A 24,065-nucleotide genomic window follows, 5' to 3' on the forward strand; every position below is an offset into this window, starting at 1 on the left:
ACTGACTGTTCCTGGTCCTCACAGCAGCCATCTGACTCCAGATCCCACCAATCCACTCTTTTATAACGCTGCTCTTATTGGCTACAGCTGTGGCCTGTTAACATCAGGCCTGCTCCTAATCCTTAATAATTAACCCAATTCTAACTCTTTTGGAGATAAGATTACATTCTATATCACCTTCATTTACCCAAACTGTATCTCCCTACAATTCCCCCCTTTCTCCTTTAATCAAAGAGTTGCAGCATTTCTAGAAGTGCATATTCAAATAAATTAACATTATCACACATCCATATATTTCATTTAGAACTAAGAGTTATACAAATGTTCAGACAACATATTACAGTACAAATATATGTATTTCTGAGTGTTGGTTCAGTTTTGCAGCTTTTCTCAGTTTACAAAGTACTTATCTTCAAAATCTTTTATACCCATATTTAACAAACACTAATAGCTGCAATTTACCAATAGTTTAGTATTCAAGTCCTTTTCCCCAAATCCATGGGGTTCTATGGTCGAATCCTGTTTCCCTGAATCCACGGGGTCATATGGTCGAGTCCTTTTCTCCCAAATCCACGGGGTCATATAGTTTAGTATTTGACTCCTTTTTTCTCCTGAATCACATCGGGGTCACCATTTGTTCTCATATATTGCAAAGGTTCCATACCACCAGAGTTTCACACCTCCTCAATGTTTCTCACAGGCGGCTCCTCTCAGCACTGACTGTTCCTGGTCCTCACAGCAGCCAACTGACTCCAGTTCCCACCAATCCACTCTTTTATAACACTGCTCTTATTGGCTACAGCTGTGGCCTGTTAACATCAGGCCTGCTCCTAATCCTTCATAATTAACCCAACTCTAACTCTTTAGGAGATAAGATTACATTCTATATCACCTTCATTGACCCAAACTGTATCTCCCTACAATTCCCCCCTTTCTCCTTTAATCAAAGAGTTGCAGCATTTCTAGAAGTACATATTCAAATAAATTAACACATCCATATATTTCATTTAGAACTAAGAGTTATACAAATGTTCAGACAACATATTACAGTACAAATATATGTATTTCTGAGTGTTGGTTCAGTTTTGCAGCTTTTCTCAGTTCACAAAGTACTTATCTTCAAAATCTTTTATATTCATATTTAACAAACACTAATAGCTACAATTGATATATTTGGCCAATAATTTAGTATTCAAGGCCTTTTTCCCCAAATCCATGGGTTTATACAGTCTCATCTGGTTTCCCTGAATCCACAGGGTTATACGGTCAAATCTTGGTTCCCTGAATCCATGGAGTTATATAGCTTAGTCCTGGATCCACGGGTCATCCTGAATCCACAAGACAATATAATTTAGTCCCAAATCACATTGGGGTCACCATTTGTTGTCTCAGTTATCGAGTGTTCCATTATCATTATGGTGCAAGGGCTCCATATTGCCAGAGTTTCGTACCTCCTCAATGTTTCTCACAGTCAACTCCTCCAGCACTGACTGTTCCTGGTCCTTGCAGCAGCCATCTAACTTCAGTTCCCACCAATCCACTCTTTTATAACACTGCTCTTACTGGCTACAGCTGTGGCCTGTCAACATCAGGCCTGCTCCTAATCCTTAATAATTAACCCAGTTGTAACTCGTTAGGGGATGACATTCTATACCACCTTCATTGACCCACACTGTATCCCCCTACAGGATCTTCTCTAGAACCCCACCCAACCAGGCTGAGTCTCCGCTATTTTCTCTCATATTAGAGAGAAATGGTGAGTTGTTACTCAGATTGGATATTCATGGAAAAATTCTTCATGGGAAGGGTTGGGACAGGGCAGTGGAGTCCCCATCCCTGGGGGACTCCAAAGCCCAGTGGAGGTGGCACTTGAGGACATTGATTAGTGGTGGCACTCATGGACAAAGCCCAGTGGAGGTGGCACTTGGGGACAAAGCCCAGTAGAGATGGCACTTGAGGACATTGATTGGTGGTGGCACTTGGGGACAAAGCCCAGTGGAGGTGGCACTTGGGGACATTGATTAGTGGCGGCAATTGAGGACAAAGCCCAGTGGAGGTGGCACTTGGGGACATTGATCAATGGTGGCACTTGGGGGGCATTGATTGGTGGCGGCACTTGGGGACAAAGCCCAGTGGAGGTGGCACTTGGGGACATTGATTAGTGGTGGCACTTGGGGACAAAGTCCAGTGGAGGTGGCACTTGGGGACATTTGTCAGTGGTGGCACTTGGGGACAAAGCCCAGTGGAGGTGGCACTTGAGGACATTGATCAGTGCATGTGACATTTGGGGACATTGATCAGTGGTGGCACTTGGGGCCAAAGCCCAGTGGATGTGGCACTTGGGGACATTGATTGGTGATAGCACTTGGGGACAAAGCCCAGTGGAGGTGGCACTTGGGGACATTGATTAGTGGTGGCAGCTGGGGACAAATCCCAGTGGAGGTGGCACTTGGGGACATAAATCAGTGGTGGCAGTTGGGGACACCAATCGGTGGCACTTGGGGACACTGATCAGTGGCAGCACTTGGGGACAAAGCCCAGTGGAGGTGGCACCTGGGGACATTGATCAGTGATGTCACTTGGGGACAAAGCCCAGTAGAGGTTGCACTTGGTGACATTGATCAATGGTGGCACTTGGGGGACATTGATTAGTGGTGGCCTTGGGGACATTGATCAGTGGTGGCCCTGGCACTGCCGGGAAGGGCTGGATGACCTCAGAGGGCTTTTCCCACCCGAACAATTCCATGATCCCGTTGATTTTCCAGCCACCAGAGAAGCACAGAACGAGACGCCCCCAGCAGCCTCTGGAGAGGACACAGATTTATTTATTTATTTATTTATTTATTTATTTCACTTTAAAAAACCCGACCCAAACCCTCCCCAACCCCACCAGCCACCCCAAAAGCGGCCGGGCTCCTTCCCTCCTCCAGCCTCTGCTGAAAAATAGGTGCTCTGATCTCTGCCCAGACATTAACCCCACACCAATCAGCAGCCCCAGCCTCGAGGGGGTTAATTAATTAATTAATTAATTAATTAATTAATTTTGGCTGACCAGGCCCCTCTGCTGGACCCTTCCTGCTCTGTCCTGCAGCAGAAGGGAATTGCTGCCGCTCCTGCCGCTCCATAAATATTCCAAACGCGCTCAATCACACCAGGAAGTTTAAAAATGCCCCTGACAGCAACAAGCAACGCAAGGTTGATGTGTTGGGAGTGAAAAGAACGTGGTAAAAAACCAAAAATCAGGAGTGCCCAAATTCCCCAAAATTCCTGTGTCCTACAGGAACTGGGGACAATGTGCAAGGTCCTGGAGAGGCAGAGGGACCCAGAGGATGCACAAATGTTACACCTGGGAGCAGCTCCGTGTCAGCTCTGCTCAGCCCCTGGATCCCAAATCCCTGGGTAAAACAATCCCTGGATCCTGCAATCCCTGGATAAAACCCCTGGATCCCACAATCCCTGGATAAAGCAATCACCGGATCCCACAGCCCCTGGATAAAACAATCCCTGGATCCCAAATCCCTGGATAAAACAATCCCTGGATCCCACAGTCCCTGGATCCTGCAATCCCTGGATAAAACAATCCCTGGATCCCAAATCCCTGGATAAAACAATCCCTGGATCCCACAATCCCTGGATCCTACAGTCCCTGGATCCTACAATCCCTGGATCCTACAACCCCTGGCTCAGGAAAAATGGGAACTGGGGGGGGAAAAAAAATCCTTCAGGACGCTGGGATGGAGCTGCAGGTCCTGGCAGCGCCACGCTGGCTCTGGGTGGGATGGAATTCCCTTTTCCCACACTGGGATTTGGGGCTGGGGCTAAACCAGTGCTCCCAGCACAGATGGAACCTCTCCCTTTTCCCACTCTGCTCCCAGCACGGATGAGGCCGTGGAAAGCTGGGAAGGGAATTATCCCAGACAGCTGATAAAAATACAGGGAAAAAGTTTTGGAAAGGTGACCTTGGCTCAGGGAATGCCTGGCAGGGAGGTGCTGCCTTTCCATCACTTTGGGATTTTTTCCCATCATTTTTCCTTTGCTATTAAACCTCCTTCATCCCTCCACGTTCCCAGCTGAGCAGGGACAGCAGCTCCACCACGGGAGCTGCTCCAGGAAAACTGCAGGGAAGCTCCAGGAAAAGCAGCCAAGGGTGACAATGAGGGACAGGGAGCCATGAGGAAGCTGATCCCAAGGGATGGGAAATCCAGAGTGCCCTGGGCAGACTGGGAGCTCCAGCTGGGGCTGTGTCCCACATCCTCCCAGCACAGGGATCAGGGATTGCCACTGGAATGGGGCTCAGCCGTCACCTCCAGACACTGAGATTATTAAAGGACGGCACCAAACTGGCTCAGGGTCCAGCTGATCCAACAGCCATGGAAGTTGGGCTCCCAACAAACCTCTGGATCAGCTTCTCCTTAAAAAAGGTTATTCCAATGGGGGAAAAAAAAAAAAAAAAAAAAAGGAAGCAAAAGGGGTCGCCTAAAAAAATGCCAACTCGCAAAAAATGCCCGGATTGTTTCTCCATGATCCTTTCCCCAAGTTCCCAGTGCAGGCTCCCCATTCTCCCAGGAGCTTGGCACAGCCAACACCTCCCCTGGTACAAAAACACCCCCTGGACTGGGGGGCTCCCTGCTGCTCTGCTCTGGCACACAACCAGCAGCTCCCAGCGGGAATTCCCTGTTCTCACTGCTCCTTGGGCCGGCCCTGGCCCCAGCAGCGCGCCAGGAGCGGCCCCAGGCCGTGCCACAGCTCCGTGTACATCAGCGTGCCCACGAAGACAAAGGCCGTGCCCAGCCAGTGCCAGCCCGTGAAGGGGTTCTGGAAGTACAGGATGGAGAAGATGAGGCTGACGAACTTGCGCAGCGTCACCACCAGGGTGACCGTCAGGGACGTGCACTCCGTGGTCAGGATGAAGACGCCGCGGATGCAGACGTACCTGGGAGCAGCAGCTAAGGGACAGCAGGCATGGAAATGGGGATTCCCTCTGGGAATGGGCAGGAGCAGGGGATGGGCAGCCTGCTGTGGATGGGGGAATTCCCTCCTGGGATCAGCTGGGTTGGAATGGGACACACCAAACTCAGGGACATCCAAAATCTGATTCCCACACTGGAGCAGTTGGAGCTGAGTTGGAAGCTCCAAACTCCTCCATTTCCCCTGGAATTCCAGGGAGTCAGGGATCTCCTGGATCTCCAGGAGTTCCTGGATTCCAGGGAGCAGAAGTCCCAGATTCCCACAATGAACCAGGCTGGAAAAGACCTTTGAGATCACTGAGTCCAGCCTAAAAAACCAAAGTTCCCTTTCCCTGCATTTTTGGAGTTAAAACAACAGCAGCTCCCGAGGGCAGGGAAGACTCCAAGGATTTTCCTCCTCCTGAGATAAGCAGGGAGATGTGCATCCTGCTCTGGATGGGGAAATTCCCTCCTGAGATCAGCTGGGTTGGAACAGGACACATCAAACTCAGGGAAACCCCAAATCTCAGATGCCCCCACTGGAGTAGAATCCCAGAACAAACCAGGCTGGAAAAGACCTTTGAGATCAAGTCCAACCTAAAAAACAAAATTTCCCTTTCCCTGCATTTTTGGAGTTCCATCACCAGCAGCTCCCGAGGGCAGGGAAGCCTCCAAGGACTGAGGAAGGCAGCCCCAGCCCTGCAGTGGCACCCCACAAAAGGTGGGATCAGGGATAAAGGATACTGGGTGATGACGTTCATCAGGAGGTAGAACCACATGATGGGCAGGGTCAGGCCGATCACTGGCACCTGGAACAGCTCTGCAGGGGAAAAAAGGGGAAAAAGGGAAAAAGTAAAAAAGAGAAAAAGGGAAAAAGGGAAAAAGGATGGGATGAGGTCACTGCTGGAGGAGCCTCTCTCCTTGCCGAGCCTAACCATGACCCAGGACTCCCTGCAGCCTTACACAGCCTGCAATTGCAGAGGGGAGGATGGAAAATAAGGAAAAATATGAGGAGAAAAGCTCTGTCGTGCTCTCCTGTGTCGGAGGAATCCACTCTGCTCCCACAGCAAATCCTGGGGAGCACCAGCAAAAATAAACCCCAGCAAGTCCATGTTGACATCCCTTATTGAGGATCAGGTCCTGGTGCTCCCACTTCTGAGCTCCCACGTTCCTTTTCCCAGGAATCCCTCTTGGATGTGGCTGGTGTGTGGGAATTGGTAAGAAACTTGGGTTTCAAACAGGGAATTATGGAATGGTTCCTTAAATTCCACCCCTGCCATGGCAGGGACACCTCCCCTATCTCAGGCTGCTCCAGCCCCAGTGTCCAGCCTGGCCTTGGGCATTGCAGGGATCAGGGGCAGCCCCAGCTGCTCTGGGAATCCCTTCCCAAAATCCCACCCCAGGCTCCCTCTCCAGGGAATTCCCTCCATTCCCAGCTCTCCCAGCCTGCCATTGGATCCATCCCCACCCCGACTCCTCTCTAGGAAGGAATTTTGGGGTCTGGGGGCTTCACTGGGAACCTCAGCACTCCAGGAAGGGTCTCCCTTCCCTTTGCCACCCCCAACTTCCATAAAAATCCCTGGGGATGGATTCTGAGTGTCCCAAATCCCAGAATGGTTTGGGTGGGAAGGGCCCTTCAAGCCCATCCCATTCCAATCCCACCATCCCAGGCTGCTCCAGCCTGGCCTTGGGCACTGCAGGGATCAGGGGCAGCCCCAGCTGCTCTGGCAATGCCAGCCCAGGCAGGAATTCCTTCCTGAAATTCCCCAAAATCCAAAAGGCTTGCAACACCCCAAGATGCCAGCATGCACAAGTGCAGGAATGAATGAACTTCCCAGAGGATTTCCCAGAGGATGGGGAGGCCCAGGAGCAGGGATGCCCCAGCCCAGCACTCACCAGACTGGCTGAAGAGCACGGCGTGCTGGTAAATGTTGGGAGCCAGGAGCAGGAACCCAGGGAGCGGCAACGCGTGCTGGGGGAGAAACAAACCCAGGGTGGGATCAGGGGAGGGGAATGCACCCAAAATCCCTGCTGGAAACAGCTGGATCACAGCAGCTGGATCAGAGCAGCTGGATCAGAGCAGCTGGATCAGAGCTGGATCACTGCCAGCTCCCTCCTGGTAGTGTGGGATCCTTTTTGTGCCCAATGCAGGAGTGGAAGCGTGTCACAGACATCTTTTATGGAAAATCCTTTCCTTGGGATTTTTTCTCCTGAGAAGCTGAGAGGCCTCAGGAACAAAATGTAAACATTGATTATCTGCTGCTGTGGAATGCAACAGGTGCATCTGGGATTGGTCTCATGTGGTTGTTTGTAATCAACGGCCAATCACAGTCAGCTGGCTCAGACTCTCCATCCAAGCCACAACCCTTTGTTATCATTCTTTCTTTTTCTATTCTTAGCCAGCCTTCTGATGAAATCCTTTCTTCTATTCTTTTAGTATAGTTTTAATGTAATATATATCATAAAATAATAGATCAGCCTTGTGAAACATGAAGTCTGATCCTCGTCCCTTCCCTCACCCTCAGAGCCCTGTGAAGGGAGCCTGGAGCAGGGGGAGCCCAGGACTCACGTTGTAGAACAGAGCTTCCTTGGAGTGCTTCCCAAATCTCTTGTACAGAGTCTCCTGGAAAATGCCCATCCTGGCAGACATCAGCAGGGCAAAGGTGAGGGCAGCAATGCCTGCAAGGGAAGCACAGCCCAAATCACCAAATCTGGCTTCCAGGGGGAAAAACACCAAACAAACTGCCCAGGCTTGGTAAGAAAACTGGTAATGATTTTGGGGTTTGATTACAGGTCTCCAAGAGATCCCTTAAAAATACCAGGGATGCAGTTTGTGCCACTACTGACAACAATCAATCCCAGATTTCCCAAAGAGCCACCAGCAGACCCAGGGTGGAGGCAGGAACCACAGATAAGGCCTCATGTGTGAGATGTGGTGCTGAGGAGCACCTGGAGCAGCCCCAGCCCCTCTCTCTCCCTCTCTGCTCCAGGCAGGGCTGCCTTTGCCAGGAGAATTCCCGGAATCCGGCCAGCATCCCAGAAATGTGGCCCTCACATACCCAGCAGCCACCAGAGGAAAGCCTGGGGTCCATCCTCTTGATCTGAGCTGGAGTCAGACGCCTGAGGGGAGACACAAGAGTCACCAAGAGCCGCCAGGTCCCTGCAGCAGCCCCAGGCTGCCCACCCTGCTCCAGGGAATGCAGAGATCCCAGCAGAAAATGGCAGAGTCTGATCAAATCAGGATTTTTCCTGAAAGGAACGGCCTGGTTTGATGAGACTGAGCTCTTAACCACAAAAATCATCAGTGCTGCTTTTCAAGCCCTCAGAGCCAGCCCATTCCCAAATCCCTGTGTCCCCAGCCCATTCCTGTGTCCCCATTCCCAGGCTCCTGTGTCCCCATCCCCAAGTTCCTGTGTCCACAGTCTCCATCCCATTCCCACATTCCTGTGTCCCCACTCCCAGGTTCCTGTGTCCCCATTCCCACATTCCTGTGTCCCCATTCCATGTTCCTGTGTCCCCATTCCCAGATCCCCGTGTCCCCATCCCATTCCCACATTCCTGTGCTCCCATCCCATTCCTGTATTCCTGTGTCCCTATTCCCAGGTTCCTGTGTCCCCATCCCATTCCAGGTTCCTGTGTCCCCATTCCCAGGTTCCTGTGTCCCCATCCCATTCCTGTGTCCCTATTCCCAGATTCCTGTGTCCCCATTCACATTCCAGGTTCCTGTGTCCCCATTCCCACATTCCTTTTTCCCCATTCCCAGAGATGACTTTCTATGAAGGAATAAGAGCCCTGGCCAAGCCCATCAGGATCTAAAACCAGTCCTAAAACCAGTCCTAAACCAGACTTATGGTCAGGAAATGGAGGAGATGAGGCTGAGGACACAACTCCAGCTGGAGCCGCCTCAGCTCCCTCCCCGTGCTCCAGGACAATCGGATTTATTCCCCTTTCCCTCAGCTCCTCCCCAGGCTCCAGCCCTGCTGGGAGCTGCTCTGGATGAACTCGGAGCCCAGGCTGCAGAGCCCAGCCCTCCCTCAGCCCCCTGGGGTGAAAGCTCTGGGGTGATGGGGAATTTGGGGCTGTGGGAATGATGGGGAATTTGGGGCTGTGGGGTGATGGGGAATTTGGGGCTGTGGAATGATGGGGAATTTGGGGCTGTGGGAATGAAGGGGAATTTGGGGCTGCGGAATGCTGGGGAATTTGGGGCAGTGGGATGAAGGGGAATTTGGGGCTGTGGAATGATGGGGAATTTGGGGCAGTGGGATGAAGGGGAATTTGGGGCTGTGGAATAATGGGGAATTTGGGGCTGCGGGAATGATGGGGAATTTGGGGCTGTGGGAATGAAGGGGAATTTGGGGCTGTGGGATGCTGGGGAATTTGGGGCTGTGGGAATGCTGGGGAATTTGGGGCTGTGGGAATAATGGGGAATTTGGGGCTGCGGGAATGCTGGGGAATTTGGGGCTGTGGGAATGCTGGGGAATTTGGGGCTGTGGAATGAAGGGGAATTTGGGGCTGCGGGAATGATGGGGAATTTGGGGCTGTGGGGTGAAGGGGAATTTGGGGCTGTGGGATGATGGGGAATTTGGGGCTGTGGAATAATGGGGAATTTGGGGCTGTGGGATGATGGGGAATTTGGGGCAGTGGGATGATGGGGAATTTGGGGCAGTGGGATGATGGGGAATTTGGGGCTGTGGAATAATGGGGAATTTGGGGCTGCGGGAATGATGGGGAATTTGGGGCTGTGGGATGAAGGGGAATTTGGGGCTGTCACAGCTCCCCTTCATTGCCAACCCCTCTGAGCTGGATTCAGTGCACCAATTGTCACTCTGTGCCATTTTTTGTCACCAGCTGATGGGGTCAGGCTGTGGTGCTGACCCAGGGACAGCTCTGAGCGTGTTCCACGTGGATTTGCTTCCCTCCCTCCTGCTCCCCCAGCACAGGCACTTCATTTAAAGGTCAGGCTGGAAAAATCCAGCCTGAAAGGCAACAACCTCTTGTGGGATGGAAAGAGGGAAGATTTCTGATGGATTTTTGTTTAGGATTCACCTGCTCCTGCCTGCTACAGAAGGCAAGGAAAAGCAGCTTCTTTCTGTTACCTCTGAGACAAAAAAATGGGATTTATTCCCAAAATGCAGCATGAACAGGTGTAATTAATGAATTAATAATTAATGAAATCCCACAGGAAAATAGAACCAGGAGGAAAAGCTGCTGGGGAGCAGATGCAGAGGAAGGAGACACCTCCATGAAAAATCAGACAGAGGGAATTGCTGAGGTTGTCCCTTGCCATGCTTACCACTTGCTTTGCAGACATGAAGGTGCAGGTGAAGATGCCCAGGGACACCAGGGCTATGGAGCTGTATTTGGACACGCTGTACCTGCACAGGGGACAAGGGACACGTCACCAACCCCGCCTGGCTCACATCCACCCCTGCTCCAAACCTGGGATAAGGGGCACACTCCCACCCCTAACCCTGGCAGGGCCAGCTGACTCCAGCTCAGCACCTCAAGAAACTTTTCTCCCCAAATTTATCCCAGTTTATCCCAAAGCTCCAGCCTTGACTCTGTGCAGGCACAACTCTGACTTATCAATGTGTTATCAGCATGCTATTAATGTGAAATCAACATGTTATCAGCATGTTATTAATGTATTATCAATGTGTTATCAGTCTGTTATGCACAAGGGACAAGGGACACGTCATGGCTCACATGCATTCCTGCTTCCCTAAATTCCTGCTCCAAACCTGGGATAAGGGGCACACTCCCACCCCTAACCCTGGCAGGGCCAGCTGACTGCAGATCAGCACCTCCAAGCTTTTCTCCCAGAATTTATCCCAGTTTATCCCAACACTTCTCCCAGTTTATCCCACAGCTCCAGCCTTGACTCTGTAGGCACAGCTCAGAATTATCAGTGTGTTATTAATGTGTTATCAGCATGTTATCAGCATGTTATTAATGTATTATCAATGTGTTATCAGTGTGTTATGCACAGGGGACAAGGGACATGTCACCAACCCCCCCTGGCTCACATCCACCCCTGCTTCCCTGAATTCCTGCTCCAAACCTGGGATAAGGGGCACATTCCCACCCCTAACCCTGGCAGGGCCAGCTCAGCACCTCCAAGCTTTTCTCCCAGAATTTATCCCAGTTTATCCCAACACTTCTCCCAGTTTATCCCAACACTTCTCCCAGTTTATCCCACAGCTCCAGCCTTGACTCTGTAGGCACAGCTCAGAGTTATCAACGTGTTATTAATGTGTTATCAGCATGTTATCAGCATGTTATTAATGTATGATCAATGTGTTATCAGTGTGTTATGCACAAGGGACAAGGGACATGTCATGGCTCACATGCATTCCTGCTTCCCTAAATTCCTGCTCCAAACCTGGGATAAGGGGCACATTCCCACCCCTAACCCTGGCAGGACCAGCCCAGCACCTCCAAGCTTTTCTCCCCACATTTATCCCAGTTTATCCCAACACTTCTCCCAGTTTATCCCACAGCTCCAGCCTTGACTCTGTAGGCACAGCTCAGAGTTATCAACGTGTTATTAATGTGTTATCAGCATGTTATCAGCATGTTATTAATGTATGATCAATGTGTTATCAGTGTGTTATGCACAAGGGACAAGGGACACGTCACCAGCCCTGCCTGGCTCACATCCATCCCTGCTTCCCTGCATTCCTGCTCCAAACCTGGGATAAGGGGCACACTCCCACCCCTAACCCTGGCAGGGCCAGCTGACTGCAGATCAGCACCCCAAGAACCTTTTCTCCCCACATTTATCCCAACACTTCTCCGAGTTCATCCCACAGCTCCAGCCTCGACTCTGTGCAGGCACAGCTCAGCCTTATCAATGTGTTATCAGCATGTTATCAGCATGTTATCAATGTGTTATCCACACAGCTGTGGAAAATCTCTTCCCAGCCCAAAATTCCAGCCAAGGAAGGAGGGAGAGGTGGAGATGCACAAGGAGCTATTCCAGCCTCTGTGCCCTGCTCTCTGTCCCAGTTTCCCATCATTGAAATCAGAATATTTAACAGGAAAAGTGATGGCACAAAACACCCACAGCAGGATTTAATAATGCAGAGCATTCCCTGAAGAGATGAAGTTTGGGATTTACCTTTTCTTCAGGATGATGATCCCTAGAGCCATGCTTGCTATGAGAGAACCCTGGGGGAATAAAAAAATATTAAAAAAAAAAAAGAAGAGAAAACCAAAGCAGGAGGTCAGAGGCCAGAATTGCCCAGCTTGGGATGCTCACCCCAAACTGCAAGAACACCAAGAGAAACTCCAGATTGGAGCAGGAAAAGTGACAGGGAGAAGGAACAGCTTCCCTGAGGTTGGATTTTGGGAAAACTCCTGCCCTCAAAGGGCTGTCCCAGCCTGGAGGGATTTCCAAGCCCTGTGGATGTGGCACTTGGGGACAGGGGGCAGTGCTGGCCTGGCAGTGCTGGGAATGGTTGGAATCACTTGGGGACAGGGAGCAGTGCTGGGAATGGTTGGAATCACTTGGGGACAGGGGGCAGTGCTGGGAATGGTTGGAATCACTTGGGGACAGGGGGCAGTGCTGGGAATGGTTGGGCTCCATGAGTTTAAAGTTCTTTTCCTGCCTCAGTGATTCCATGATTGTGAGTCCCTTCACCAGGAGAAGGGGAGAAGGGGAGCTTGGGAACCAGGACTGGATCTCCTGGCCAGGGATCTCCTCTTTCTTTTTTTTCAGTGTGTGACCAGAACCCAAATCCCTCTGGAAATCCCATCCACCCTGCAGCAAATCCCACTGGTGTAACTGGGACCAGGAGCCCAGCTCCAGGATTGGCTGCAGGAGCAGAAGCACCCCTCAGAGTTCATGTGGGACAGGTCTCCTGCAGTGTCCCCAACCCATTCCCACACTGCTCTGTCCCCATCCCATTCCTGTGTCCCCATCCCATTCCTGTGTCTCCATTCCAGGTTCCTGTGTCCCCATCCCATTCCAGGTTCCTGTGTCCCCATCCCATGTTCCTGTGTCCCCATCCCACGTTCCTGAGTCTCCATTCCAAGTTCCTGTGTCCCCATCCCATTCCCAGGTTCCTGTGTCCCCATTCTGGGTTCCCGTGTCCCCTTTCTGCCATTCCTGTCTTCCTTTGCCATTCCCACTCCTGTGTCCCCATCCCATTCCCACATTGCTGTGTCCCCATCCCATTCCTGCATTCCTGTGTCCCCATCCCATCCCAGGTTCCCGTGTCCCCATCCCATTCCTGTGTCGCCATTCCCAGATCCCTGTATCCCCATCCCATCCCAGGTTCCCGTGTCCCCATCCCATTCCTGTGTCTCCATTCCCAGATCCCTGTATCCCCATCCCATTCCCGGGTTCCGGTGTCCCCATCCCATTCCCAGGTTCCTGTGTCCCCATCCCATTCCTGCATTCCTGTGTCCCCATCCCATTCCCAGGTTCCTGTGTCCCCATTCCCATTCCTGTGTCCCCATCCCATTCCAGGTTCCTGTGTCACCATCCCAGGTTCCTGTGTCCCCATTCCCAGGTTCCTGTGTCCCCATCCCATTCCCACATTCCTGTGTCCCCATTCCTACGTTCCTGTGTCCCCATCCCATTCCAGGTTCCTGTGTCCCCATCCCATTCCTGTGTCCCCATCCCATTCCCAGGGATAGGAAAAACCCTGGGCTGGTTTTATCCTTCAGAACCTCTCCTGATTGCAGCTATTCCACCCTCAGGATGTGCTGTGGGGAAAGAGCTCCCACCAGGAGATTTTGTTATTCCCAACACCTGGAGCTCCATTTCCTTGGGGTTTAAAAGATCTTTTAGCCTGGCACTCATCCACACTTAAGGTAAGAAGCAATTTAATGGGTTTTTTTCCCAAAGCAAAGACTTATGCAGGTGGAATTAATCCCAAATCCCAAATCTAGGCTCTGTGACCATGATACTCAAGACCAGAACATGACCCACTTGGTGGCAGGGAAAGCTGGATCCCAGCCAGACTTCAGGATTGGTTTTGTCACTGCCCCTTCCCCCTCAGCTCTGCAATTCCAAAGACTTTCCTGTTTCCCTGCCTGTCCATTAAGCTGGAATTTAATGATCAACTCCATCAAGTGAAACCTTTGGAGCGGGGCTGGAGCTCGGGATCTCCACAGGGGCTTGGTGCTCTCAGGACACGCGGAGCAGGGACAGCTCCAGCAGCAAGGATGGAATGGGAGCCCCAGGAGGATGAGGAGGATGAGGAAGAGGAGGGAGCTCACCGAGCGGAAGATCATGTGCAGCGGCATGGCGATGTTCAGGTTCAGGGCGTAGTTATTGACCACGCTGACGGTGAAGAACATGGCCACCATGATGAAATAATTCCTGAAACAGGGAAAAACCACCTGGGAGATGGGCAGGAACCCCCCTGAGATGCTGAGGGACCCCTCAGGAAGGCACAGAGAGCTCTGGAGCACAGCAGAGCTCTCGGCTCTGTCACCAGTGCAGGAATGTGAATTTGGGTGATTTTCCAGGAAAACTTTCCCTTCTCACTCCCACCACACCAAATCCCAGACACAAAATGCCCTTGAGGCACAACAAACTCTTCCCTGTGCAAAACTCTGCCCTGTTCCTGTGACAGGGAATGGAAATTTCCCATTGAAAATTGATAAACGAGTGTGGATCTTATCCAGCCTGACAGCTTCCCAACGTGGCTCTGCAGAGCATGGATGGGATTTCCAGAGGATAAATGGCAAATCCATTTTATGAGAAGCTTTTTGGAGATCAGAGAGAGGTGCAGGTGATTCCTGCCTGGGGCTGTACCTGATGGGGATGGCCGGGCGCTTCCTGCCGAAGTTGGCCTCGAAGATGAAACCTTCCACAGCAATGAACAGGAACTGGGAGAAGGTGACGATGTTCCCACAGCCTGGGAACTGCCTGCGGGCAGGGAGAGGCAGGGATCAGAGCAGCCATGGAGAGCTGACACTGGCACCCAAAAGAGGGGGAATCCTGTCCCTATTCCCAGAATCCCATCCCTTTTCCCAAAATCCTATCCCTATTCCCAAAATCGTTTCCCTTTTCCAAAAATCCTACCCCTATTCCCATAATCCTATCCCTATTCCCATAATCATATCCCTTTTTCCAAAATCCTGTCCCCTTCCCATAATCCTATATCCCTTTTTCCAGAATCCTATCCCTATTCCAGAATCCTATCCCTTTTTCCAAAATCCTATCCCTTTTCTCAGAATCCTATCCCCATTCCCAGAATCCCAACAATTTTTCCAAATTCTGTCCCTTTTTCCAAAATTCTATCCCTATTCCTAGAATTCTATCAATTTTTCCATAATCCTATCCCTTTTCCCAGAATCCTATCCCTATTCCCATAATCCTGTCCCTTTTCCCAGAATCCTATTCCTCTGTCCAAAATCCAGTCCCTTTTCCATAATCTTATCCCTATTCCCACAATCCTGTCCCTATTCCAAAAATTCTATCCTTATTCCCAGAATCCCAACCCTTTTTCCAGAATCTTGTCACTTTTTCCAAAATCTCATCCCTTTTTCCAAAATTCTATTCCAATTCCCAGAATTCTATCAATTTTTCCATAATCCTATCCCCCTTTTTCCAGAATCCTATCCCTTTTCCCAGAATCCTATCCCTATTCCCAGAACCCTGTCCCTTTTTCCAAAATCCTGTCCCTTTTTCCAGAATCCTATCACTTTCCCCAGAATCCTATCCCTATTCCCAGAACCCTATCCCTTTTTTCATAACCCTACCCCTTTTTCCATAATCCTGTCCCCTTTTCCAAAATCCTGTCCCTATTCCCAGAATCCTGTCACTTTTCCCACAATCCTGTCCCATTTTCCTGAATCCTATCCCTTTTCCCAGAATCCTATTCCTGTTTTTCAGGAATCCTGTCCCTATTCCCAGAATCCTGTCCCTATTCCCATAATCCTACCTCTATTTCCATAATCCTACCCCTATTTCCAAAATCCTACCCCTTTTCTCAGAATCCTATCCCTTTTCCCAAAATCCTATCCCTTTTTCTATAATCCCATCCCTTTTTTCATAATACTATCCCTTTTTTCATAATCCCATCCCTTTTTCCAAAATCCTATCCCTATTCCCAGAATGCTGTCCTTATTCCCACAATCCAATCCCTTTTCCAGAATCCTGTCCCTTTTTTCATAATTCTATCCCGTTTCCCAGAATCCTGTCCCTATTCTAAATATCCCGTCCCTTTTCCCAAAACCCCATCCCTTTTTTCATTATCCTATCCCTTTTTCCAGAATCCTGCCCCTATTCCCACACCCCAATCCCTTTCCCACACCCCAATCCCTTTCCCATATCCCAATCCCTTTCCCACATCCCAATCCCTTTCCCACACCCCAATCCCTTTCCCATATCCCAATCCCTTTCCCACATCCCAATCCCTTTCCCACACCCCAATCCCTTTCCCACATCCCAATCCCTTTCCCACACCCCAATCCCTTTCCTATTCCCCATACCCCAATCCCTTTCCCATACCCCAATCCCTTTCCCACATCCCAATCCCTTTCCCACACCCCAATCCCTTTCCTATTCCCCATACCCCAATCCCTTTCCCACACCCCAATCCCTTTCCCACAATCCAATCCCTTTCCCATACCCCAATCCCTTTCCCACATCCCAATCCCTTTCCCACACCCCAATCCCTTTCCTATTCCCCACACCCCAATCCCATTCCCACACCCCAATCCCTTTCCCATACCCTAATCCCTTTCCCAAAATCCAACCCCTTTTCCATTCCCCAATCCCTTTCACATACCCCAATCCCTTTCCTATTCCCCACACCCCAATCCCTTTCCCACACCCCAATCCCATTCCCACACCCCAATCCCTTTCCCACAATCCAATCCCATTCCCACACCCCAATCCCATTCCCACACCCCAATCCCATTCCCACATCCCAATCCCATTCCCACACCCCAATCCCATTCCCACACCCCAATCCCATTCCCACACCCCAATCCCTTTCCCACACCCCAATCCCATTCCCACACCCCAATCCCTTTCCCACAATCCAATCCCTTTCCCACACCCAAATCCCTTTTCCACACCCCAATCCCTTTCCCACACTCCAATCCCATTCCCACACCCCAATCCCTTTCCCACAATCCAACCCCTTTCCCACACCCCAATCCCTTTTCCATTCCCCAATCCCTTTTCCACACCCCAATCCCTTTCCCACACCCCAATCCCATTCCCACACCCCCAATCCCTTTCCCACACCCCAATCCCTTTCCCACAATCCAATCCCTTTCCCACACCCCAATCCCATTCCCACACCCCAATCCCATTCCCACACCCCAATCCCTTTCCCACACCCCAATCCCATTCCCACACCCCAATCCCTTTCCCACACCCCAATCCCTTTCCCACACCCCAATCCCATTCCCACACCCCAATCCCATTCCCACACCCCAATCCCTTTCCCACAATCCAATCCCTTTCCCACAATCCAATCCCATTCCCACAACCCAATCCCTTTCCCACAATCCAATCCCTTTCCCACACCCCAATCCCTTTCCCACACCCCAATCCCTTTCCCATACCCCAATCCCATTCCCACACCCCAATCCCTTTCCCACAATCCAATCCCTTTCCCACACCCCAATCCCATTCCCACACCCCAATCCCATTCCCACACCCCAATCCCTTTCCCACAATCCAATCCCTTTCCCACAATCCAATCCCTTTCCCACACCCCAATCCCATTCCCACACCCCAATCCCTTTCCCACACCCCAATCCCATTCCCACACCCCAATCCCATTCCCACACCCCAATCCCATTCCCACACCCCAATCCCTTTCCCACACCCCAATCCCTTTTCCACTCCCCAATCCCTTTTCCACACCCCAATCCCTTTCCCACACCCCAATCCCATTCCCACACCCCAATCCCATTCCTACACCCCAATCACTTTCCCCTTTCCCACACCCCAATCCCTTTCCCACACCCCAATCCCTTTCCCACAATCCAATCCCTTTCCCACACCCCAATCCCTTTTCCACTCCCCAATCCCTTTCCCACACCCCAATCCCTTTCCCACACCCCAATCCCTTTTCCACTCCCCAATCCCTTTCCCATACCCCAATCCCTTTCCCACAATCCAATCCCTTTCCCACACCCCAATCCCTTTTCCACTCCCCAATCCCTTTCCCACACCCCAATCCCTTTCCCACACCCCAATCCCTTTTCCACTCCCCAATCCCTTTCCCATACCCCAATCCCATTCCAACACCCCAATCCCATTCCCACACCCCAATCCCTTTCCCATACCCCAATCCCATTCCCACAATCCAATCCCTTTCCCACAATCCAATCCCTTTCCCATACCCCAATCCCTTTCCCACACCCCAATCCCTTTCCCACACCCCAATCCCATTCCCAGCCCAGACCCGCCCTGCCGAGGTTCCCTCAGCCTTTCTCCACCCGAGCTTGCCCAATCTCCTGCAGGGATTTCCCTCCACATTTCCCAACAGGAGCAGCTCAGAGAGGCCAGGAGTGACACAAACCCTGCTGGATGTCCCCTTTCCCACGGCAAGTGCCTTTAGGGGATTCTGTTCCTTCCCAAAAGCTGCTGAGTTTGGGGAATCTGAGGTAATCTGAGCTAATCTGCATTTCCAGGGGGAAAATGCAGCTGGAAATTCAACATTCCTCATTGCCGCTGTGCCAAGGTCAGCTCTGTGCTGGGGCAGCTTTGCTCAGTTTCCACTAAAAAAGCTTCAGCTCCTCTGGGATTTCTGGGTGCCAAAAATCCCTTTGGTTGTGAATTCTGGAATGGACCAAAACTGGGATTTCTGGGTGCCAAAAAATCCTTTTGGTTTGAATTCTAGAATGGACCAGAACTGGGATTTCTGGATGCCAAAAATCCCTTTGGTTGTGAATTCTAGAATGGAACAAAACTGGGATTTCTGGATGCCAAAAATCCATTTGGTTGTGAATTCTAGGAGTGACCAAAGCTGGGATTTCTGGGTGCCAAAAATCCCTTTGGTTGTGAATTCTAGAATGGACCAAAACTGGGATTTCTGGGTGCCAAAAATCCCTTTGGTTGGGAATTCTAGGAGTGACCAAAACTGGGATTTCTGGGTGCCAAAAACCCCTTTGGTTGTGAATTCTAGAATGGACCAAAACTGGGATTTCTGGATGCCAAAAATCCATTTGGTTGTGAATTCTAGGAGTGACCAAAGCTGGGATTTCTGGATGCCAAAAACCCCTTTGGCTGTGAATTTTAGAAGTGACCAAAACTGGGATTTCTGGGTGCCAAAAACCCCATTGGTTTGAATTCTGAAATGGACCAAAACTGGGATTTCTGGGTGCCAAAAACCCCATTGGTTTGAATTCTGAAATGGACCAAAACTGGGATTTCTGGGTGCCAAAAACCCCTTTGGTTGTGAATTCCATAATGGACCAAAACTGGGATTTCTGGATGCCAAAAACCCCTTTGGCTGTGAATTTTAGAAGTGACCAAAACTGGGATTTCTGGGTGCCAAAAATCCCTTTGGTTTGAATTGTAGAATGGACCAAAGCTGGGATTTCTGGGTGCCAAAAATCCCTTTGGTTGTGAATTCTAGGAGTGATTCAAGCTGGGAAATGCTCTGGAAACCAGGAAATTTCCAAGCTGTCCCCTCCAAATTCTCCTGTGTCACCCCACAGGGCTCTGAGGAGCAGCAGCACCTGGGGAAGGCAGGGCTGAGAAAGCAAAAGGGGAATTTTTTTTAACTGGGAAAAATCAAATCCCAGGGATTTCACCCTGAGCCACTTCCCTCTGCCCACCTGGCAATTCCCACATTCTTCCCAGAAGAATTATCAAGAAAACTTCATTATCCAGAAAACTTTGTTATCCAGAAAACTTTGTTATCCAGAAAACTTTGTTATCCATAAAACTTCATCATCCAGAAAACTTCATCATCCAGAAAACTTCATTATCCAGAAAACTTTGTTATCCAGAAAACTTCGTTATCCAGAAAACTTCGTTATCCAGAAAACTTCATTATCCAGAAAACTTCATTATCCAGAAAACTCTGTTATCCAGAAAACTTCATCATCCAGAAAACTTCGACCTTGAGGCTGAAAGGTTCAAAAGCTCCTGGGAAAAAGTGACCTTGAAGCAGAGCCAGAAGCTGCAGGATGGCCAATCTTATCTCCAGCCTTATCTCCAGCCTTATCTCCAGCCTTATCTCCAGCCTTATCTCAGCCTTTCAGCTCCAGAGAGGATCACAAGGAGCTGGAAATTTGGGATAACCCCAGGCTGGGTTTTGTCTCCTCCCAAAATCCAGAGCCCTGGGCACGACCCCATTTTATCAGCAGTTTTGGGTTTTGTGCTGGCTGATAAGACACAGATAAGAATTCTGGGCTCCTTTTCTGCCTCACAATCCTCACTCAGATCCACCTAAAAAATGAGATTAATCCTGATCTGCCAACACAAGATCTGCTTCAGCTGTGGACAACAGGAAAGAATCATCCCAACAAGAAATTTCCTTGCACTCTCTCCTACCTCACCACATGGAAAGGGAGAAAATCTGATTTTTTGGGCCTGATTTTTGTCCCTTCCACAGCAATTTGAGCCCCTTCAATCAAGAAATTGGAGATTTCTTGTTCTGCCTCCACGATCCAGCAGAGATATTTCTCTCCTCTGCCCTGCAGCCGCTCTCCACACATTGAAAGCTTTTTCTGTGCCCTCAGGCATTTCCAGATTAAACAATTCTCATTCCTTTGCTTTATTTATAAATCCTGAGCAAATTTCTTCCCAATTTCTTCACCTTTGCTACTCCTCACCAGCCTTTTCCTGGCATCCTGCTCCAGGATTTTGCTTGTTTTATGGGAATATCAGAGTTGGGATATTGGGAATATCAATATTCATCTGCAGGGGGAATTTTTCCTTCTAAAACTCAACGAAATAATGAAATTATCCCAATTTTGGGGCTAAAGGTGAGCAGGGCAAGTAAAAGGCACAGGAATTGAGATGTTAGGAGTGGAGGAATTTTAAAAGTGGATGGGAGGTGCTGCTTGAAAGAGGTTTTGTGTGAAAAGCAGCTTTTCCTTGATGTCTGCAATTGGACTTCTGGAATTTGCTCCTCTGGGTTTCAGCCACCTTTGAATAATTCAGTCTTTGAACAGGGCCAAATATTTTGGTTTAAGGTTTGCTTGGAGGAGAAATGAGTGGCAAAAAAAAGCCAAATTTAAAAGTTTTTTTGCTTCCAACGGGTTCATTCCTCCTCTGTCACTCAGGCAGGAAAGGCAGAGATTGGAGCAATCCCTGAGAGGAAAAACAACAACTCACAAAATTCTCTTCCTCCAGGAACTGCTCCTAGATTTATATTGGAGCAAACATCCCAGCTGCTGGGTTTTGCAGCCCCTTTTTCCTTTGTAATGTGGGATTTGGATGGGCTGGCAGGGATGAAGGGAGGGCTCAGGGTGCAGCCCCACAGTGACTCACTGGGTGTCACACACCAAACCAGTTCAGGCATCGCCCTGGGCCCAGTCAGGCTGCCCAAACCCTGCCAGGCTTCCCCCAGCACGGTGAGATCCTCAAAAATACTGGGGTGAGGAAGGTGAGAGCCCCAAAATTATCAGGGGGAGGAAACTGAGATCCCCAAAAACATTAGGGTGAGTGAGGAAGGTGAGATCCCCAAAAACACCAAGGGGAGGAAGGTGAGATCCCCAAATCATCAGGATGAGGAAGGTGAGGTCCCCAAAAGTATCAGGATGAGGAAACTGAGATCCCCAAAAACATTGGGGTGAGTGAGGAAGGTGAGATCCCCAAAAACACCAAGAGGAGGAAGGTGAGATCCCCAAAATCATCAAGATGAGGAAGGTGAAGTCCCCAAAAACATTGGGGTGAGGAAGGTGAGATCCCAAAAACACCAGGATGAGGAAGGTGACATCCCCAAAATCATCAGGGTGAGGAAGGTGAGATCACAAAAAATATCAGGGAGAGGAAGGTGAGATCCCCAAAAACATCAGGGTGAGATCCCTAAAAACACCAGGGGGAGGACGATGAGATCCTCAAAATCATTCGGATGAGGAAACTGAGATCCCCAAAACATAGGGGTGAGGAAGGTGAGATCCCATGAATATCAGGATGAGGAAGATGAGATCCCCAAAACCATCAGCCTCCAAGCTGGGAACTCAAGGGGACTCGGTGACTTTGCAGAGTGACGATCCCAGGTGGAAATCATTCCCAGACTCCAATCTCGCACTCCCAGGTGTAAAACATTCCCTGCTCTCCCCGGGCACAGCTCCTGTCTTGTCTCTGTCATTTCAGCGCTGCCCGGCATGGGGACAGCGGAGAGGGGATAACCCCGTGCCTGGACAGGTCAGCGACACGGCCACAGCCAGGGGACACCCCCAAAACAACCCCAAACACCCCAAACCCCACTGAGGGGACACAGGCGATGATCCAGCTCCGGGCTCCTCCATGAGGGACACCAAGGCCTGAGGGGTGAAACCCCCTCAGTGCCCCCGCACCCCAAATCCCCCCAGTCCCCCAAAGCCACCGTGGCACCGCTGCTCCCCTCACACACGCTGAGGCCTCACCCCGATCCCACTGCCATGGGCTCCCCTGACCCTTTATCCCCCCAAACCCTCCCCGCGGCCCCGCACCTGGCCAGCAGCTCCAGGAACACCACGTTGCTGCAGCAGCCGCCGAACACCAGCCCCACCGCCACGGCCGGGTGCATGGTGTCGCTCCGGGCAACGAGGCGGCGTCCCGGGCCGCGGCCGCATCCCGATCCCGGGGCTCTGCCCCGCTCCCGGCGCCGGCCCCGCCGCCCCCGCTTCCTCCGGCCGCCGGTAGTTCGCTCCCGGGGGCTACAACTACAACTCCCGGCAGGCCCCGCGCCGCCTCAGCGCGGCTCCCGGCGGGCGCCCCGCCGCGGGGCACGATGGGAGTTGTAGTTCTGATCTGAAAAATGTGATGGCGGCGCTGAGGTGGCGTCAGGAGGAGGCGCGGCTCCGGCGCTGGATGTGGCGGGGAGCAGCCCGTAATTGACTTTTTGGGGTTATTTAGTGACCCCAAAACGCCAGTTAGAGGCGGTTCCTAAGGATGCCGTGCCGAAGATTTCCAAAGAATAATTATTATTGAAAGGCAGAGCTGGGGGTGCTCACCTGGAGCAGGGAAGGCTCCAGGGAGAGCTCCCAGCACATGGCAGGGCCTGCAGGGGCTCCAGCAGAGCTGCAGAGGGACTGGGGACAAGGCCTGCAGGGACAGCACCCAGGGAATGGCTCCCACTGCCAGAGGGCAGCCATGGATGGCATCTTGGCAATGAGCAATTCCTGCCTGGGCTGGCATTGCCAGAGCAGCTGGGGCTGCCCCTGATCCCTGCAGTGCCCAAGGCCAGGCTGGAGCAGCCTGGCATGGTGGGACTGGAATGGGATGGGCTTGAAGGGCCCTTCCCACCCAAACCATTCTGGAATTTGGGACAGTCAGAATCCATCCCGAGGGATTATTATGGAAGTTGGGGATGGCAAAGGGAAGGGAGACCCTTCCTGGAGTGCTGAGGTTGCCAGTGAAGCCCCCAGACCCCAAAATTCCTTCCTAGAGAGGAGTCGGGGTGGGGATGGATCCAATGGCAGGCTGGGAGAGCTGGGAATGGAGGGAATTCCCTGGAGAGGGAGCCTGGGGTGGGATTTTGGGAAGGGATTGCCAGAGCAGCTGGGGCTGCCCCTGATCCCTGCAATGGCCAAGGCCAGGCTGGAGCAGCCTGGGATGGTGGTGTGAAATACAAAGCTGTGTTCCGTCTCAGGCACAAACAGGCGATGTGTGTAGTTGTGAATGCGAAATGTGTGGACCCCGACAATGGGAGAGCTGTGAATTCTAATAATAACTGAGGAGAATAAAGCATGGAAAAAGGCCTTTGAACCTATCTGTTGTTGGCAAATTAACCCTAGTTGATTTAGGAGCGTTGGAATTAAAGTGTTAAAGATGCTGCTTTTTGCCTGCATTTAATCCATAAAGAGTTCTGCAATAATAACTTTTTGAAGTATAATTTTAGAATATTACTTGTATCCTTGAAACTATAGCTTTGGAATATATATAAAGGAAATATGCTTATCTCAGGCCTTATTGAAGCAGAGAAAAGCAGCTTGAGAAAGGAAGGTGAACATCACCTCAAGGGTTTATGGTTTCAA

General features: G+C 50.8%; 1 protein-coding gene across 1 annotated transcript; it reads right to left on the bottom strand.

The window, feature by feature from the left end:
• Positions 1 to 4,172: 4,172 nt before the first annotated feature.
• On the bottom strand, positions 4,173 to 22,716 carry SLC35B4 (solute carrier family 35 member B4). The gene is made up of 10 exons (XM_054290115.1): positions 22,539 to 22,716; positions 14,716 to 14,829; positions 14,175 to 14,277; positions 12,067 to 12,116; positions 10,240 to 10,321; positions 8,006 to 8,066; positions 7,516 to 7,625; positions 6,843 to 6,918; positions 5,691 to 5,766; positions 4,173 to 4,933 (listed from the first exon to the last, which is right to left on the bottom strand). The coding sequence occupies exons 1-10, from the start codon at positions 22,613 to 22,615 to the stop codon at positions 4,681 to 4,683; spliced, it is 1,002 nt and encodes a 333-aa protein (XP_054146090.1). The 5' UTR covers positions 22,616 to 22,716; the 3' UTR covers positions 4,173 to 4,680.
• Between the last annotated feature and the right edge of the window lie 1,349 nt (positions 22,717 to 24,065).

Source organism: Melozone crissalis, unplaced genomic scaffold, assembly GCF_028551555.1.
Source record: "Melozone crissalis strain CALT ecotype California unplaced genomic scaffold, PUWL_Pcris_2 ptg000080l_1, whole genome shotgun sequence".
Lineage (NCBI taxonomy): Eukaryota > Metazoa > Chordata > Aves > Passeriformes > Passerellidae > Melozone > Melozone crissalis.

Coding starts and splice junctions, on each gene's coding strand:
- SLC35B4 (XM_054290115.1), bottom strand. CDS start 22,615: ATGCACCCGGCCGTGGCGGTGGGGCTGGTGTTCGGCGGCTGCTGCAGC. Junction 6,919..7,515: donor AGGAAGCTCTGTTCTACAAC/GTGAGTCCTGGG, acceptor TTTCTCCCCCAG/CACGCGTTGCCGCTCCCTGG. Junction 5,767..6,842: donor CGTGCTCTTCAGCCAGTCTG/GTGAGTGCTGGG, acceptor TTTCCCCTGCAG/AGCTGTTCCAGGTGCCAGTG.